At 56.9% G+C, this 16,766-nt stretch overlaps 1 protein-coding gene and 2 long non-coding RNA genes across 10 annotated transcripts in view; 2 read left to right on the top strand and 1 right to left on the bottom strand.

Annotated features, from left to right (window-relative positions):
* STK40 (serine/threonine kinase 40) overlaps positions 1 to 15,769 on the top strand; it is a 38,603-nt gene extending 22,834 nt beyond the window's left edge. For all 7 annotated transcript variants that reach the window (XM_036447436.2, XM_036447437.2, XM_045584848.1 and 4 more), the window contains 7 exons: positions 898 to 1,125; positions 1,982 to 2,034; positions 5,686 to 5,801; positions 11,085 to 11,229; positions 11,378 to 11,497; positions 11,905 to 11,989; positions 13,525 to 15,769. In XM_036447436.2, the coding sequence (XP_036303329.1) occupies positions 898 to 1,125; positions 1,982 to 2,034; positions 5,686 to 5,801; positions 11,085 to 11,229; positions 11,378 to 11,497; positions 11,905 to 11,989; positions 13,525 to 13,743 (966 nt within the window). In that variant the 3' untranslated portion in view covers positions 13,744 to 15,769. The remainder of the gene's footprint in view (positions 1 to 897; positions 1,126 to 1,981; positions 2,035 to 5,685; positions 5,802 to 11,084; positions 11,230 to 11,377; positions 11,498 to 11,904; positions 11,990 to 13,524) is intronic.
* On the bottom strand, positions 1,220 to 5,690 carry LOC123652736. Of its 2 annotated transcripts, XR_006742218.1 has the most exons (4): positions 5,458 to 5,690; positions 4,306 to 4,451; positions 2,926 to 3,410; positions 1,220 to 2,303 (listed from the first exon to the last, which is right to left on the bottom strand). It is a non-coding gene; the product is annotated as an uncharacterized LOC123652736 (long non-coding RNA). The 2 variants fall into 2 exon arrangements; XR_006742217.1 differs by having other exon boundaries at positions 4,306 to 5,690.
* On the top strand, positions 6,410 to 10,309 carry LOC123652735. Its single transcript, XR_006742215.1, has 4 exons — positions 6,410 to 6,549; positions 6,750 to 7,454; positions 7,796 to 8,930; positions 10,195 to 10,309. It is a non-coding gene; the product is annotated as an uncharacterized LOC123652735 (long non-coding RNA).
* Positions 15,770 to 16,766: the final 997 nt, after the last annotated feature.

Raw genomic sequence — 16,766 nt, forward strand, 5'->3', positions numbered from 1 at the left:
TCTGCCAGCTTTCAAAGCTTGGCCTTGGCTCCTATCATTGTAGACAAGAGAACCTGGGTGATTAGAGTTTCTAGAATCGTCTGTGTGCCAGACCCTGTTGGGTCTCTGGGGAAGGGAGAACAAGAGGTCTGGATGTTCAGTCCCAGGAGCTCTCAGGGGCTGGATGACACCGAGGGCCTCCTCAAGCCGATAGGATAAAGGTCCCGTGTTGTGCCTGTTTTTTTCTTTCTTGAAATGCCTTTTCAGCAAGGGAGTGGGTCCAGAACTTGCCATCGCAAGTTGTACAGTGTTGTTAGGAAGGCCCACCTTCTGAGCCCTGGCGGGGAGAGGGGAGAGGGGGGTCTAGCACTCAGTCTGGTTGTCTTACTTCCAGGGACCTGTAAGGCAGGGGCTACCGGCTCCCATTTGCAGGTGAGGCGCCAGAGACTGCCCCAGGTCCAGAGCCATACTCTTACCCACTGTTCCGTGGCTGCCCATGTGAATCAGTTGTCTGGAACACACAAAACACTTCACAGCCATCACTTGGACGTTGGAGGAAGTGTGCTGTGGCTGTTGCTGGGAGCCCTGGAGTGCCACAGAGGGGAAGGTGTCCAGGGTCCTGGTTTACAGCCTGGACTCTGGACTCAGGGGACCTTTTGGCTTTAAATGCTCAGCCCTGATCCAAGCCCTTAGTATTAGAGTCAAAGCATGAAGCTTGTACCTGAGCTACTGTAACCTCATCCCTGCTCGGCCTGGCCCTGGTACATGGGAAGCCAGGCATTGCCCATGGTCCATGCTGCCCAGGTCTCAGGCCTTCATCGCCTGCATACATGCAGGCTTCTCCCAGGCTCCCTCATTGCTCTGTGTGTTGGGCTCCAGAGGAGAGTCCCAAAGCTCCATCAGCCCCTTGCCTCTCAGGACCGAACCTGTGAAATCGTTGAGGACGCAGAATCCAGCCGAATGGTTAAGAAGACGAAGAAGCGCATCTGCCTCGTTCTGGACTGCCTCTGTGCGCACGACTTCAGCGACAAGACCGCCGACCTGATCAACCTGCAGCACTACGTCATCAAGGAGAAGAGGCTCAGCGAGCGGGAGACCGTGGTCATCTTCTACGACGTGGTGCGCGTGGTGGAAGCCCTGCACCAGGTGAGGCTGCGCCCCTCTGCAGCCCCTCCTCTGGCCGAGAGCGTCCTGGGCCCACAAGCCACAGAACACCACCCTTCCTGCTGCTGCTGACGGCAGCAGCTCTGTCCCACCCTCACCCAGTGTGCTTTGCAGCTGGAACAGCTGGAAGTGTGCGGAAGGAAAGTGGCCATATGACAAGTATGCCTGGGGAGGCACAGTGCTGCAGGCCTCAGCCCACCATCCGCGGGTTTGCGGGGCTGGGGTGCTGTATTGGGCACGGAGCAGAACCCAGAGCAGGGATCCCTCTCGGGTGAGGAACTAAACATGAGCCTCCCATCTTTGGTGATGACTGTGAGCTATCCACTGGGGCCACAGCCTACCTCTGAGCTTTTCCTAAGATTGGGGGTGTCAGGTACCCCAATGCCCAGGTTAGGAGAGCCTCTTGCAGGCTCACAGCTTCTGTGGGCCAAGCCTGCAACTTGGTCTCCAGAGTCAGGAGAGTTCATCTCTGAGTCCGGCTCCAGGCAGAGGCTTAGCTTTTTGTTGTTGCTTTTCAATAAGATGTTTGATGGAGGTGGAGAGAGGACTGGGTTTTCCTACTGGCTGCTGCCCTGAGGAGAGAAAGCTGGGAACCTGCCTGGATGGGGCAACGATTGCCTGGGCTCACCTATTACCCCATCTATACACATGGCTGACGAGGTCTTACAATGGTCCTGGTCTGCCTGTGGCTTACAAATCAAGGCAGAGCCTTAAAAGGCATGTCACAGAGTTTTATCCTACCTTCCCAAACAGCTTACAGGCTGGGGCTGCTTACAGGCTGGGGCTGCCCCCAGCCCTCACTCACCTTCATGGTGCAAACCATTTTGTTGTCTTCCAGAAAAACATCGTGCACAGAGACCTGAAGCTCGGGAACATGGTGCTCAATAAAAGGTGAGCCCTGCTTTTCATCCTTCAGGAGGTAACCGAGGGTTTGGAGCAGGCTACATGCTGCAGCCACCAGCTGTCTCATGCCCTCAGGACTCCCGTGCCCACTTCTCCCAGGAATCTCAGTGGTGGGGGTGCGATGCCCGCTTAGATTTTCTTGCTGCATAGACTATGAGGAAGGAGGCTTCAAAGCCACAGACAGAGCTCTGGGAAGGAGTGCAGAGACCCTCCCTGGTCCATTCACTGGCCATGCCTGGTGGGTGCTCAGTAAGTGACTGTAAAAAAAAGGACACATGGGTGAAGGAATTATAGATGAACAAAATAGGTCTAGGTCCCAGGAAGCAGACTCAGATGTGTGTGCAGTTTTACTGGGGAGAGTTCTCAGGGAGGAGGGGGCGGGATCAGGCAGAGGAGACGCTGAACTCTGGTGCAGTCCTGACATGGTCTCATCCCGGAAAGCTTGAGAGCCAGGTGGTCCTTCAGAGATCCCAGATCAAGGCAAGGGGCACAGGGGCCTGCACCCACAGACACTGAATGTGGCCCATGCCTGGGGTGGGCGTAAGCTTAGGCAGTCTCCTTTGGTAAGGGCACTTCCCAGAGAGGACACAGCCATGAGTAGTCAGAAACCAACACTCCTGGCAGCCGGAGAGATTGCCTTGGTCTTGGAAGGGGTCTGGTGGTTCACCCGAGGGTGGCAGGAACGCTGTCAGGGCTCCTGCACTGTGACCACCCCGGCGCCTCAAGCCTCTTAGTCTCCGTGATGGATTTGCTTCCGCCTCTCAGTTCTCTAGGCCCCTTCGTCAGGGAAGGTAGTCCGAAGGTCACACCTCCCTTGAGTAATGCCTGTGTGTGTGTGTGTGTGCGCACGCGTTTCCTCCAATTGCAGAGCACCACTACCTCATTCAGACCCTTCGTCTTGGCTGCAGTCCTTTAATCTGACAATCCCTTCTGTGCTGTGCAGACAGAGGTCCTGGCCCCTCTCCCTGACTCCCAGCTGTTCTGGAAGAGGGCAGAGTGGTGAGGTGCAGAGAGACCCACACTGAGAGTCCAGGGTCCGCCCCTCTCCTCTCCAGACCTTGCTTTCATCCTTTCAAAGTCAACCTGGAGGCGCTTCCACCCCTCCATGCCCCTCAGGCCAGGCCCTAACTCCAGCTGGAGAGGCAGGCCCACAAGCTGGAGGCCTTGCCGGGCCCTCACTGCAGAGGGTGCTCCCGGGGGAGGAAACGGGAGGAGTGTCTGCCAGGCAGCACAGTGGCAAGTCTGCCCTTCTGTGGATGAAAGGCACGGGCTGAAATCTGAAATCCCCTCTTGGGGTTATGTGAGGTTTGCTGTAGGTTCCTCTTCCTCCTTCTTTTTGGGTAGTCAAGTTGCACACCAAGTTCCTAGAAAAAGAGAATAACACTGTGGTAGCCCAAAGGGCCATAGCTAAAGAGTGACTCACTCAGAGGGATCCTGCTGACACAGAGCTCCCTTCATCCCTCACTTCCCTCGCCCCTCTGCCAGGACTGACGAGCCTGGGGGGTCTGGGCTCCCAGGGATCTGTGCACCACCCAGCCAGCTTGGGAGGTGGTGGCCCGGCAGGGAGCGCCGCCAAGTTTCAGGAGGTCTTGGCGCTGACCATGTGGTTTCCTGTGGGAGAGGCTCCAGGGTCCTCGGCGGGCAGAGCAGTGCGAGCCAAGTGGACCCTGCTGCCCGCTCTGCAGTCCCTGGCGCGTTTTCCTCCGGCCCTCCCACCCCGCCCCACGCATACTAATAGAGGGCTGGCAGAGGCATGTGGGCTCAGGGCCTGTGGACACAAAGTGGCACCTCTCTCCTGCCCCCTCAGACACGGTGCCTTTCCCAGCGTTCTTCTCTGGCAGCTTCTGCCCACTGTCGAGGGATGACATGCTCATCTGAGCTCGCAGTTAGTAATCAGTGCCTGTTCGCCAGGCCCTGGGCCAGTGCTTTCCCTGGGATTAAGTTCTTATCTTGTTAAACACTAACACATCCTGGGAGTTAGGTGCTAATATCCTCCCTGTTTCACAGATGAGGAAATTGAGATTTAGCAAGAGGCTAAATAACATGCCCAGGGCCACACAACCAGGAAGTGGCAAAGCCAGGAATGGACCCAGGATCTGACTCCCAAGCCCACCAAACTGCCCGCTGCACTGTCCTCCCCCAGGGTCCCACGCCTCAGAGAGCGCCACAGGAGGCGCTGCAGCTGCCGAGCCATCTGAGCGGAGAGGAACCCAGTGCCTGCTCTGGGGACCGTGCACTTGAGAGGCTGAGCAGTCCCACGTTCAGGACAGTGACATGGCGGTTCAGAGGGGAGCGGTCCACGGCTTGATGTGCTGTGATCCCTGCCTGGACCCTTTGCCTCCTCTCTCTGACTCCAGCTGCCCTAGGGCCACCAGTCCGACTTCTGTGGCATTTGATGGGCGGGCCTGTGTGGAGAGGAGAGTCGACATTTCCATTCGGAATGCAGAGCACAGACTGGCCTTTGTTTTGCACCAAGCCCTGTGCCAGCAGAATTCCCCAGAGAGCTGAAAGGCTCGGGAGACTTTTGGACGCAGCTTCTGGGGAATTCCGCCCTCAGTCCCATACGACCTGCACTGAGCCGACTCCCCTCCATCCTGGAGAGGCGGCCCGCAGCCCCTCGTGTGCTTCCCTGCTGGCGGCTGGCATCGGAGCCGGGCAGTAGCCCCTGCTCGTCTGTGGGCAGAGAGGCACCCTTCCTCACTGGCCGTCCCCGCAGGGGCAAAGAAGCCTTTCCCGGCCTCTTGGAAGGGGACTGCCCCCCGAAACCCCCGCCCCGTGTGATGTGAGGTGTCCTCTCTGGGCCATTTTGCTCACACTGTGAAGCTCCTAGAAAGGATCAGAGCCAGAGCTGCTCTCAGCCACAACTCCAATGGGCGGATCCATGGCTTTCTAGGTCAGGGGAGAATCAGAAGGGCAAGGCAGGGAATGAGAAAGGGACTGGGGTTGACCAGGACACAGTGGGCACCTGGGTATGTTAGTCTACAGGGCAGGCTCTAGAGTCAGACAGAACCAGGTTTGGATCCTATTCTCTCCACACTAGCTGTGTGACCCTGGACAAGTCCCTGCACTTCTCTGTGCCTTAGTTTCATTGTCTTTGAAATCCCTCCTCGGCGTGTGAATGAAAACAGTAATCACCAGGCACTGAGGCCATGATGCGGATTGATAATGACATGGGGGTGACCAGAAGGCTCAGCAAAAGGAGACCAAAGTAACACCTAAGGGTGGGCTTCACAGCCCTGCTGGCTTTTCCTCATGTGGAAATGCGGGAATTGAACTATCCTGGTCACTCCCAATCTAGGTGTGATGTGAGGTTGTTTGGGGACTCCCTGCAAATTGTCGCAAACCCCAAGCTGTCCCCCTTGAGACTCAGCTAGGGCAGCAGGTTCAGGGGAGCCCCCCTTAAACACTCACCAGGTCAGAATGACTCAGATCCCTGCCTGGACGGCTCAGCAGGTGGCAACCAGAGTGAATGGCCAGAGTCAGCCCCACGGGCACACTGCACACAGCCCCGGGAAGGCAGCGAGGGCCGGGGAGCAGAGCGGATGTGGGCATGAGTCCTCTGCTCCCTGGACAGGAGGTGCGGGCAGCAGTGGTGCCATGGGAACCAAGGTGTGTTCACTCTCTGCCTCCCACTCCCAGGACGCATCGGATAACCATCACCAACTTCTGCCTCGGAAAGCACCTCGTGAGCGAGGGGGACCTGCTGAAGGACCAGAGGGGCAGCCCCGCCTACATCAGTCCCGACGTACTCAGCGGTAGGTGCGGTGCGCAGGCAGTGGGCCTGGCCAGCACACAGCCAGGCGCCCAGCAGTTCGCTCCTTCCCCAGACCCTGTCTGTGGCTTCCTGATGGCTTCGGCCAGTACTGTCCTCGGGGCCTCATGGAGGACGAAGACAGCAGTGCCACACCAGTGCACATTTCGTCAATCTCTGAGACTAGTGCTTGGCAGGGAGGATTTCTGTTCATGTACATAAGGCACTTGGACTTCCCCAAGGAAGTGACATTTGAACTGAGATGGGAAGGATAAGTGGGAATCCTGGGGAGTGTGACTGGGTGGAGGCAGCACAGCACATTGCAGGAGAACCACTGGGGGCCCCTGTGGCTGTTGCTCAGAAAGTGAGCCTGGCTCAAGGCCAGAGAGGTGGGGGCCAGACCGTGAAAGGGCTGATGGAGGCCTCATTGAGAAACAAACGCCATCCTTTATTTCAAGTGCAAAAGGAAGCCATTGAACAGGTCTTGACGAGGGTGCCAGGATGAGATTTGCATTTCAGACTTCACTCCCTTGGTTCCGTCATCCATTCACTCATCCTGCTGGTATTCCTTTTTACAGATGAGAAAACCAAGGCTCAGAGAGATTCAGCCTCTGTCCAAAGTCATAGCTAATCATAAACCCGAAGGCTGGACCCCAGGGCTGCCTCCTGCCCAAGCCCAGGCTCCTGTTTCACCAGAGGTTTTCTTTCCTTTTCCCACTCATTCTTTACCAAATTGGGTCTCTCCTGATCCCGTAGGGCAGGGGTCCTCAAACTTTTTAAAGTGGGGGCCAGATCACGGTCCCTCAGAGAGCTGGAGGGCCGGACTATATGAACTACTAATTCCTACTGTAACACCTCGGCTGCGCTCACTGCCCAAAAAACCTGGCGGGCCGGATCAGACTCCTCTGCGGGCCGCATGTGGCCGAGGGCCGTAGTTTGAAGACGCCTGCAGCGTAGGGGATCAAGGGCTTATGTCAGCGGAGTCTCTCCCATGTGAAGAAGGCCCAGGATTGTCCCCGGGGTGTGTAACCACCAGCACACACAGGTGTACCCTCCTCGCAGTCACAGAGTCGTGCTTGCCTTCCTGGGAGGCTGGCTGCTGTAATTGACCATAAGCATCTGTAGTCCTCTCGGAGGCCTCCCCAGCCCAGGCTTCTGCTGGAATGCCAGGGCTACCTGTCCGTAGAGGGTAGTGGTACCATTCCCCCAGATTGGGGAATGGGGGGATGGGAGGTTTGGAATTCCTTTGGCCTCTGCTGGAGGACTCTGGGCAACCCCCAGTCCAGCTGGACACCCTCCATGACAATCCCCAGAGCATCTCTAGATGAAAGGAGCCAGGAGGGAGAACCAGCTCTGTGGTGTGTGTAGGCCTGAGGGTGACAGGGCTCTCTGGTCAGGACTGTCCTTAGCAATGCCAGGCTAAGGTGGCCTCCACGTGCAGCCACTGGCTGCTGCCTGTGGCTTCTCTCTCTGGTCCTTCCAGACGTATTCCCATCTTGTAGGATGGAACAGAGACACCACTGCCCCAGAAAGAGACCAGGGCCTGGGCTCTAATCAGCTGTGTGACCTTGGCCTTCACCCCCTCCCTGAGCCTCGGTCTCCACACGGAAACGGTCCCGCCTCCCACATTGTTCAGAGGATGAAGTGTGATGCTTAAGTACAGCCTGCATGTGGGTTCTGGTCTCAGGTCTGCTGCTCCTTTAACACTGAGTGGCCAGATTATTATGATCTCAGAATGCATAATAATCTGGCCACTCAGTGTATATCCTATATAATAAAAGGCTAATATGCAAATTGTCCCCTTGACCAGGGGTTCGACCAGCAGTTAGGCCGACCAACTACCCATGTCCCCTCCCCTTGGCCAGGCTGGCCGGACCCTACCCATGCGCGAATTCATGCACTAGGCCTCTAGTGTGTGTGTGTGTGTGTGTGTGTGTGTGTGTGTATGAGTGGCCAGATTATTATGTGTTCAGAGATTATAATAATCTGGCCACTCAGTGTATTGTGTGTGCCAAGCACAGCCTAGTCCTTGGAGCTGAGTGAAGCAGTGTTGGCCTTGCCCTCGTAGAGTTTATGGTCTGGTTAATAATTGGGACCTTGGGAGAGTTACTGACCTCTCTGGACCTCTACTTTCTCATCTGTAAAGTTGGGAAGCTAATAACATCTACTTCATTGGGTCCCTGTGGGATTAGATGAGGCCTTAACCTCGAGTCTGGCTCAGTAAACATTAGCTGGCATCATCATTACTAAAGGAAAGCTTCAAGGTTAGTGTTTTCCCAGAAGCCAAAGTGCAGGGAAAGGTCTCCTGCTGGAGGCAGCGCCCAGCTGTCATCTCTGTCCAGGGCAGAGCGGAAGTTCCTGCTCTTCCTGCGGGGCAGCTCGGGCTGGCACAGTTCCCTCCCTCCTTGGCTGAGGCTCCATCTGGGGCATCTTGGTGGGGACCCCCTTCCTGCTGCTGCACAGTGGCCCGGTGGACTCTATTGCTTTCCCACGTGGAGCAGGGCCTGGGAGCAAAGGTCAGCATCCGGGGTTGGGAAAGGGTGGGGCCATGCTGCCTCCGGGAGAGAGCTGGGCAGAAGCTCATCACACAACTGCTGCCTCGCCAGCCTCAGGGGCTTCATGGGGTCGCTGTCTCTCTCCCCCACTTAGAGAAGTCACAGGCTTGGTGAAGGGGGTTTGTGATACCTTCTGAAGCACAGGCTGAGGTCTGACAGTGCCTCCGTGCACAGTCCCACCCCTTAAGCTTCTTGACCTTCAGTGGGCCTGGGGGACCCTTGGGAACCAGTGTCCTCCAGCCACCCAGGAGGCTGGGGGACCCAGCAGAGGTTGACCTGGTGCCCAGCAGCGTCTCTTCCACGGAGGGCTGAGTTGTGTCCAGGGAGCCTGGGGCCGCGGGGCCTGCTGGTGTCCCGGGCACTGGCGGCAGGGCTTTCCGAGGCTGGCGTCGTTCCCACATCCTAGGTGTGCAGGTCAGGCAGCGGCTGCGCGTGGGAGGAGCTCTGCTGCTGAGAGTGGATGCACAGATTCCCAGGCAATGGGAGAAGCAGCGCTTTTCCATCAGCTATGTGGCCCTGGACAGATCACATCCCTGGGCCTCGTTTACTCTGTGGACAAAAAGAAACTATTAGGTCTAGTAATCATTAATGTCGTTTTCTAATACTTTTTTAAATCGAATTTATTTAAACAATACAACAAAATTTAATCAGCAATATAGTTGCCATTGTTTTCTACTACTTGTGCCCAACACTCAGGAAGCATTTTAATCCCTCTGTTGTAAAATTCTTGTGATTTTGATGCAAAAAATTCGGTCAATGCATTTTTGAGGCATTCTTCATTATTAAATTTTTTTCCAAGAAGAAAGTTTTGCAAAGAACGAAACAAATGGTAATCGGAAGGGGCACTATCAGGAGAATATGCAGGTTGAGGGAGAACTTCCCATTCCAACTGGCGCAGTTTTTCAGCAGTGATTCTTGCAGTATGCGGTCGTGCGTTATCGTGGTGAAGAATTACGCCCTTCTGATTAATCAGCGCGGGTTCTTTTTCTCTTAAAGCTTGGGCTAACCTTTCCAATTGGGCACTATACACTGCACTTGTAATGGTTTGGTTAGATGGTAAAAGTTCATAATGAAGAATTCCTTTAAAATTCCACCAAACACACAACATCATTTTTTTCGCATGCAAGTCAGGTTTTGGCGTGGGCTGCGGAGCCTCATTTTTGTCCAACCATTGAGGCCTCCTTTTCAAAATAACATACAGCACCTATTTTTCACCTCCGTAACAATTTGCTCTAAAAACGGCAAACGGTTTTGATAAGAGAGGAGCGAACTGCAAATTGTGACTCTTTGATTATGGTTGTTGTCGGTCAACTCATGAGGAACCCATTTTCCAAACTTTTGGACTTTGCCAAGTGCACGCAATTGATTGGAAATTGTTTTTTGTGAACAATTTAAAGTTGTCGCAAGCTCTTGTTGGGTAATTTGAGGATTTAGCACCAAAAGAGCTTGAAGAGCTTCTTAATCAAAATTGGACACACGGCCTCGACCACTCTTGTCATCTAACGAAAAATTTCCCTCGCGAAATTTCTCAAACCAACGCTGGCATTTTCTGGCGCTAACTGCATCTTGACCAAGAGCACTACAGATGTTTTTTGCAGCCTCACTTGCTTTTCTTCCTAATTGGAACTCGTAAAGCATGCAGTGCCGAATATGCTCTTCATCCGCCATCTTCTTAGCCCTAGTTTTGCAACAAAAACCAAACCAAACACAAACTTTTTCAAGCAAAACTTGTTAATTGAACTTCACACGTTCTGTAGATACCACGTGTTTGAAGGTTATGTCAATACAAGTCAACGCCAAGCAAGATTTTAAATGTTTAAAAACGACATTAATTATTACTAGACCCTCACAGAGCTGTGGTAGAGGGTTAATGAGATGGAAGTGTTTCTTCCAGTGTTAGCCCCGAGAGTTGACCCAACTGGACAGCCAATGAGAGCGCGTGCTGGGTGCAGGGCCCAGCCAATGAGAGCGCGTGCTGGGTGCAGGCTCAGCAGGGAGCGAAGCAGAAGCCCCTGCATGCGAAAGCGCGCCTTCCCATAGGGGACGGGGAACAGACAAAGAAGGGGTCCTTACAGAGCTCAGTGCTATGAGGGAATCGTGATGGGTGTGGCTGACTGTCCAGAGCCGCCCAGCTTTGTTCCACACGCACATGGCCCTCCTGCTCCGTGAGCCGCTCTGCTAGGAGCTGGGCCGAGAGCTGGCAGCCCCGCTGGTGCTTTGAGGAAGAGGCAGGAGGCACACCCAAGGTGGGGTATCACCGCCCTACCCCCCCCTCCCTCCCGCCCCCCCCCCCCCCCCCCCCGCCCCCCAGCTGGGTCTCCAGAGCAAGAGCTGAATCCGCCTGAAGTGACGGGGCGGGGAGGGGCGGGGTTAGGGAGGGGAGGTGGAGACTGGGTAAGACACATGTGTCAAACACAAGGCCTGCGGGCCAAATCCATCACTGCATTCCGCTGCGTTTCCATCACAATGACAGTTTATGACTGTTCAGTAAACCATTCGGCCCCGCGATTTAGGCTGGATTTTAGATTTTGGCCCCTTCTCTGATTGAGTTCGACACCCCTAGGGTAAGAGCTCGCTCTGGGAGGAAGGGGGCAGGGTGACCTGAAGGGAAAGAAGGTGGCAAGGTCGAGGGGTCCCTGGATAGGTTTTAGCAGGTAGCTGGTAAGCGGTGGGAGGCGCAGGGCAGTCTCTCTCTGGGGTGTGTGCTAAGCGGTGCCTCTGTGTGCCCACAGGCCGGCCATACCGGGGCAAGCCGAGTGACATGTGGGCGCTGGGCGTGGTGCTGTTCACCATGCTCTACGGCCAGTTCCCCTTCTACGACAGCATCCCCCAGGAGCTCTTCCGCAAGATCAAGGCCGCCGAGTACACCATCCCGGAGTGAGTCCTGGTCCCCGGGGAGGGGAGGGAGGGAGGCTCTGCCGCTGAGGCTTATGGGAGAGACAACACAACGAGGCCTGGAATCCTGGGTCCGAGGCCCAGCCCAGCTCACCCACCTGGGCCTCCCCCTCTTCCCCTCCTGCGCCAGGGACGGGCGGGTTTCTGAGAGCACCGTGTGTCTCATCCGGAAACTGCTGGTCCTCGACCCCCAGCAGCGCCTGGCTGCCGCCGACGTCCTGGAAGCCCTCAGTGCCATCATCGCTTCGTGGTGAGTGGACTGGTGCCGGCTGGGTTCTGCCCATCCTGCCAGGAAAGAAGCCTGAGGGTGGGCCTGTTTCTCTGCCAGGCAGAGTCCAGTTTCCAGATTTTCCCATGGGGCAAGATTGGGAGGGTCCTGGAGCACTTGGCTCCAGCACCTCCTGTCCGCCATCGATGCAGATGTTATCTCACTGAGTTCTAACCACACACAGCTTGTGAGGTAGAAATTGTCCCCCATTATTGGATGAGAAAACAGAGGCTTGGAGAAGCAGAGTTGATCACATCAGGAAGGGACTGAGTTGGGACCCAACCCAGGTCTTTTGACTCCAACTAAGTTTTAGAGCAGTGAGGACCGGGGAGCGGGGGCTGGGCGGCTTAGAGCTGAGCTGACGTGTGACGTGCCTGCCTCCCCTGCAGGCAGTCCCTGTCGTCTCTGAGCGGGCCTCTGCAGGTGGTCCCTGACATCGACGACCAAATGAGCAGTGTGGACAGCTCCCAGGAGGTGAGTTGGGAAGGACAGACAGGCTGCTGCCCAAGTCCTGGGGGACCAGCCTGCAAGGAAGGCAAGCCAGGCAGGGACAGAGGTGGCAGCTCCCAGCAGGCTGCAGGGCCTTCTCAGCTTTGTCCCCAGCTCTTAGAGTGGGAAAGGGAGACCTCAGGCCTCCTGTGCTGCCGGGGCCTGCCTCGTGTCCAGCTCAGCTGGAGGTTCTGTGGCCTGAGAAAGGGCGGCTGAGGTGGAGGCCCCACAGCGGCCCTGCCTGGCCCTGCCTGGCCCTCCCTCAGCTTCCCCTTCCTGCCACGGGCTGGCCCTTTAAACAGTCACATTTCTCTGCCCCTCTGACTCACATGGTTCTCTCTCAGCCTTCCTGCTTTTCATTTTCCAAATGATTCATTTTCTCCCCGTTTTCTCTCTTCCTCTGTTCCCCACACTGGAGAAAGTGCTGGGCCCAGAGGGCAGAGACGGCACAGGCAGCAGCGACTGGGTGATCTTAGGGTGCCCCCTGGAGGACAGAGCTTGGCCAGGCCCTTGGGAGGGGTACACTGGGCAGGCAGCACCGGGAGGCACCAGCCTGGGGCCACAACAGAGCGTCCTGGCCCTGGGAAGAGAGCCCCAGGCTACCCCCCAGCTCCCACCGGCCCCACCATGTTCAGCAGCTGAGGTGATGACCAGGGCACACGAGGCATGCCCACGGCACGTCTCCCTCAGTCCTGTGTGGCCACGCTCTCATCCGCGTCTCACAAGTGGGAACTGGGGTTCAGAGAGGTAAATAGGTTTCCCAAAGTGACACAGCTTGGAAGTAGTGGAGCTGAGCCTTGAATCCAAGTTGACTCCATAGCCCTGCTTTCCCCCTCAGCTGATTAGCACCAGAATCTTCCACTTCAGTCGGTCCCTGTCTGCCTGGGCCACTCTGGGGGCTTGGTGTGGGGCAGGATAAAGAAGCACAGCTGCCCCAGACCTCCTTTTTTGTTAATCCTCATTGATAGTATTTTTTAGAGATGGGGGAGGGAGGGGCGGGGACATTGATATGAGAGAGACACAGATTGGTTGCCTCCTGCACATGCCTGGACCAGGGCTGGGGATCAAACCTACAACCCAGGTATGTGCCCTTGACCGGAAATCGGACCTGCAACCCTACGGTGCACAGGCTGATGCTCCAGTCATTGAGCCATACCAGCCAGCCCGAGGCCTCTTTTTTAACACTCGCCCTGCACTGGCCCCTCCCAGGCTCTTGACAATCTGAGGGGAGCTTATTGTCCACTTCGCAGGCGAGGAAGCCAAAGTTTTGGAGTCAGTGTGGGGGATATGGCTCAGGTGCCAGGTCTGCTTCAGCTGGAGTGACACCCAGGGTGGCCAGCAAGGCGAGGTCCAGGTTGGCTGGGGGCTTCAGGGGCCCACACTCTGCCTCAGCTGGATGGGGTCCAAGGGTGTGGGGCCTGGGGACGGACCTCTGAGCCCGGTGATCTGACACACTCCCTGCTCTTCTCTGCCCATCGCCCGCTCCTCTCTCTGTCTGTCTCTGTCTCTGTGCCTCGCAGGCGAAGGTGACAGAGGAGTGCTCCCAGTACGAGTTTGAGAACTACATGCGGCAGCAGCTGCTGCTGGCCGAGGAGAAGAGCTCCATCCACGAGGCCCGGAGCTGGGTGCCCAAGCGGCAGTTCGGCAGCGCGCCGCTGGTGCGCCGGCTGGGCCACGACGCGCAGCCCATGAACCCCTTGGACGCAGCCATCCTGGCACAGCGCTGCCTGCGGAAATAGCCCTCAGGCTGGGCACCGGCACCACCACCACCTCTCCCGGCTCCAGCCCATGCCCTGCGGGGGCGGGCCCTGGAGGGCCGAACTCTCCGGGCTGGGACAGGGCCGCCAGGACAGCCCAGGTCACACATGGGGTCAGCAGAGGTACCACGAAGCTACCTTTTGGAATGATTGCTCGATTGTTTGTTTGTTTTAATCAGAGAAGCCTAGATAACTAATCTGCTTTTAATCATGACGTTTTAATCTACCTCTGTCTCTCCAACCATGCTGTCTCTGGACTGAGTGAGAGGAGGAGGAGGGAGCCCGCCAGCCGCCGCCCGGCAGCTGCTCCCCACAGTCCGATAAGCTGGAAGTGCAGCTCGCTGCTGGCTCCCCAAACGAATGCCCATTCCCCACCGTTCTCCCGGCCCCTCCCCCGGCCACTTTCTTCCCTCCCCTCTGACCCCAGGCCCCTCAGTCCAAGCTTGGAAAACCTTCACCTCATCTTAAGTGGAATTCAAATATATTTATTTTTATACTGAAACCAACTTCTCTCCCATCGTCAGGTGGCTCGGACCATGGTTACTCCCTGCCCCCAGCCTGGCTAGACAGCAGGGCGTCCACAGCTCACAGATGGGCCCTCCTCACCCCGAGGCTCAGAAGCCCCTTCTTGCCAGCCCCTCTCCACCTCCACCCACCAGTCCCTCCTCGCTTCTGGTGATGGGAGGCCTTTCTCGGCTTGACGCGCTCTCTCCCATCTCAGTAGCTGCTCTGAGGTGCTGACATTCGCATTAACCCTGGTTTCCTCCCCCACCCTCCGCGCGGTGCCGAGGTCACGCCAACACAGATGTGAACGAGGGGCCGGGGCAGGCTGGGGGGGTGCGCAGGGCTGTCCACGGACAGGTGCCCTGCTGGCACGCCCTCTTGCTCCCCACACCCACTCTGTTCAGAGAATGTGGGGACATCGCCCCTCCTGCCCTTGCCTCCTAACAGCAGACTCCGGCCAGGGTCCTCCATGGGGCTGCAGGCCTCTTGGGAAGAACTGTGGGAACTGGGGGCCCTGTCTGGCTTGAGAACAGCCCTGCTGCCCTTTTTGAGCCGAGATTTTGAAGTGGATGCCTGTCTTGCCAGAAATGCTGTTCTCACCAGAATGCCCCCGTCCCATGCTCCCTCACTGGACTTGGCCCTGCCCAGTGCCAAGCAGACCTTCCCCACCATCCCCCCTGGAAAGGCCAAGTGTTCCCCTCTGGGCAGCCCTGGCCCTTGGGCCCTTCTTGCCTGTCCTTGCTCCCCAATGGGAGTGCAAGGTCTGTGCGACCTTGTCTCCCAGTGTGAGCTGCCCTCTCCCAAAAGCTGACTCACTGTGAGTGACTTGGGCAAGTTCCCAAACCTCCTCGTGCCTCAGTTTCCCCATCTGGAAAAAATGGGGCCACCTCTTGCCAGCAGTAGCAGGGCCACCCATGCCCCTTCCTCCCCATACCCTTCTCCCAGCACCTGGGCATCTCGTGCCTCTGCCTCAGTGGGTCTGAGGGAGCCCGCTGAGCCCCGCACTTACTCCCCGTGGGCACCAAGCTCTGCCCTCTCAGCCGTCGCTGTTGAGAACCAGGGTGTCCTGCTGTGGGTCGGATGCCCTCCTTCTATATTTATTTCAAAAAGAAGTCTCCTACGGGAGTAGAAATGCAGTCCAGTCCGGAGCGCCTGCCCTGGGATTCCCTCCTGTGAGGGCTCAGCTGTGCCCTTGCCCAGCAGCCGGCCAGACCCTCTGGGCTGCCGGCCATGTGTGGTCTTTCTCCTCCTCTTCAAAGCAATATCCTCCAGGTCTACGAAGCCCTCTCAGACAGAGTTCAGCCACATGGCTGATTGCATTGCTAGCAAAGCAGATGAGAGGAGGTTGGGTCTGCCCTCACTGACTGTCACACGCTGAGAGAAGCCCAATTGTAAAGAAACAAAACAGAAAAAGTCACAAAAAAATTTGTATAAAGACGTATTTTTGTACTACATGGGGACTCTTCCTGCATGTCAGCAATAAAACTTCCTGATCTGGAGCCACCGTGGCTGTACCGCGTGCTGTTCTTGCCCTCCTCACCTGCGTGTCTCCCCCCAGCCGTTCTCCCTCCATCCCAGCAGGAGGGACAGGATCCCTGCAGCTCCTGGCTCTGCCACCAGGTGCGCTGGATAGGCACCCCACCACCACCACCACAGCAGCCACCTGGCCACAGGCCATCACTGCCTTGGATGGGGGAAGGGCCAGAACTGCCGAGCATTCTCCCCACAGGCTGGCCCAGCCTCCCCCAGAGTGCCCAAGGGGAGCTCCCCACTTGGCCTGGCTCAGCCTGGGCCTGTGCAGGAAGTAGGCAGTAGGCGCACCTGCTGCTTGCAGAGTATTGATCCTCTCCCCCTGCCAAACCCCCATCTAGGATGGGGAGGACTTAGCCAGACAGAGACCACTTATGTGCCCACATGCCCTCCCAGGGCAGCTGGGGTAATAAGGGCCAGGCCAGGCCCTTTCCTGAACCACCCGCTCCTTCCCCCTCCCTCAGGAGCCAAGGGGCTTCCTTCCTCTCTTCTTTCCTTCCTTCCTTTGCTTAAATTTAGACTTTACAGATTGAGCATTGGCACGTGAAGCTAGAGGTAGTCTGGCTCCTCCTCAGGCCACCACTGGGCCCAGGCAGACTTACCTTTGTGTCCAGGATCCATAGCAGGAGCAGAGGTCCTCACAGGAGAAGCCTCTTCCCAGTCTGTCCACACAGCCAGAGGGGCACCTCTCCAAGATGTGAGAAGACGCTGCAAACACTTCAGAGCAGACGCCCAGGCCTCCTCCATGCTTCACCCACAGCCCCACACCCACATGGCTCCCATCCTCCTGTCCCCTCCCGCATGGATGGGAACTTTGCCCACTTCACCTGGCCCACATCTACCTGCCCCCCATCTACCTGCCGAGCTGCCCTGGCTGTACCTCCCAGCCCAGCACTGCCAGCTGCCTCCCTGACCTTGGCTACATTTCAGCCTCCCTCCAGTCCACACCTGATCAGCCTTCGTTGTGTGCC

This window comes from Pipistrellus kuhlii, unplaced genomic scaffold (assembly GCF_014108245.1).
Source record: "Pipistrellus kuhlii isolate mPipKuh1 unplaced genomic scaffold, mPipKuh1.p scaffold_m20_p_2, whole genome shotgun sequence".
Taxonomy (NCBI): Eukaryota; Metazoa; Chordata; class Mammalia; order Chiroptera; family Vespertilionidae; genus Pipistrellus; species Pipistrellus kuhlii.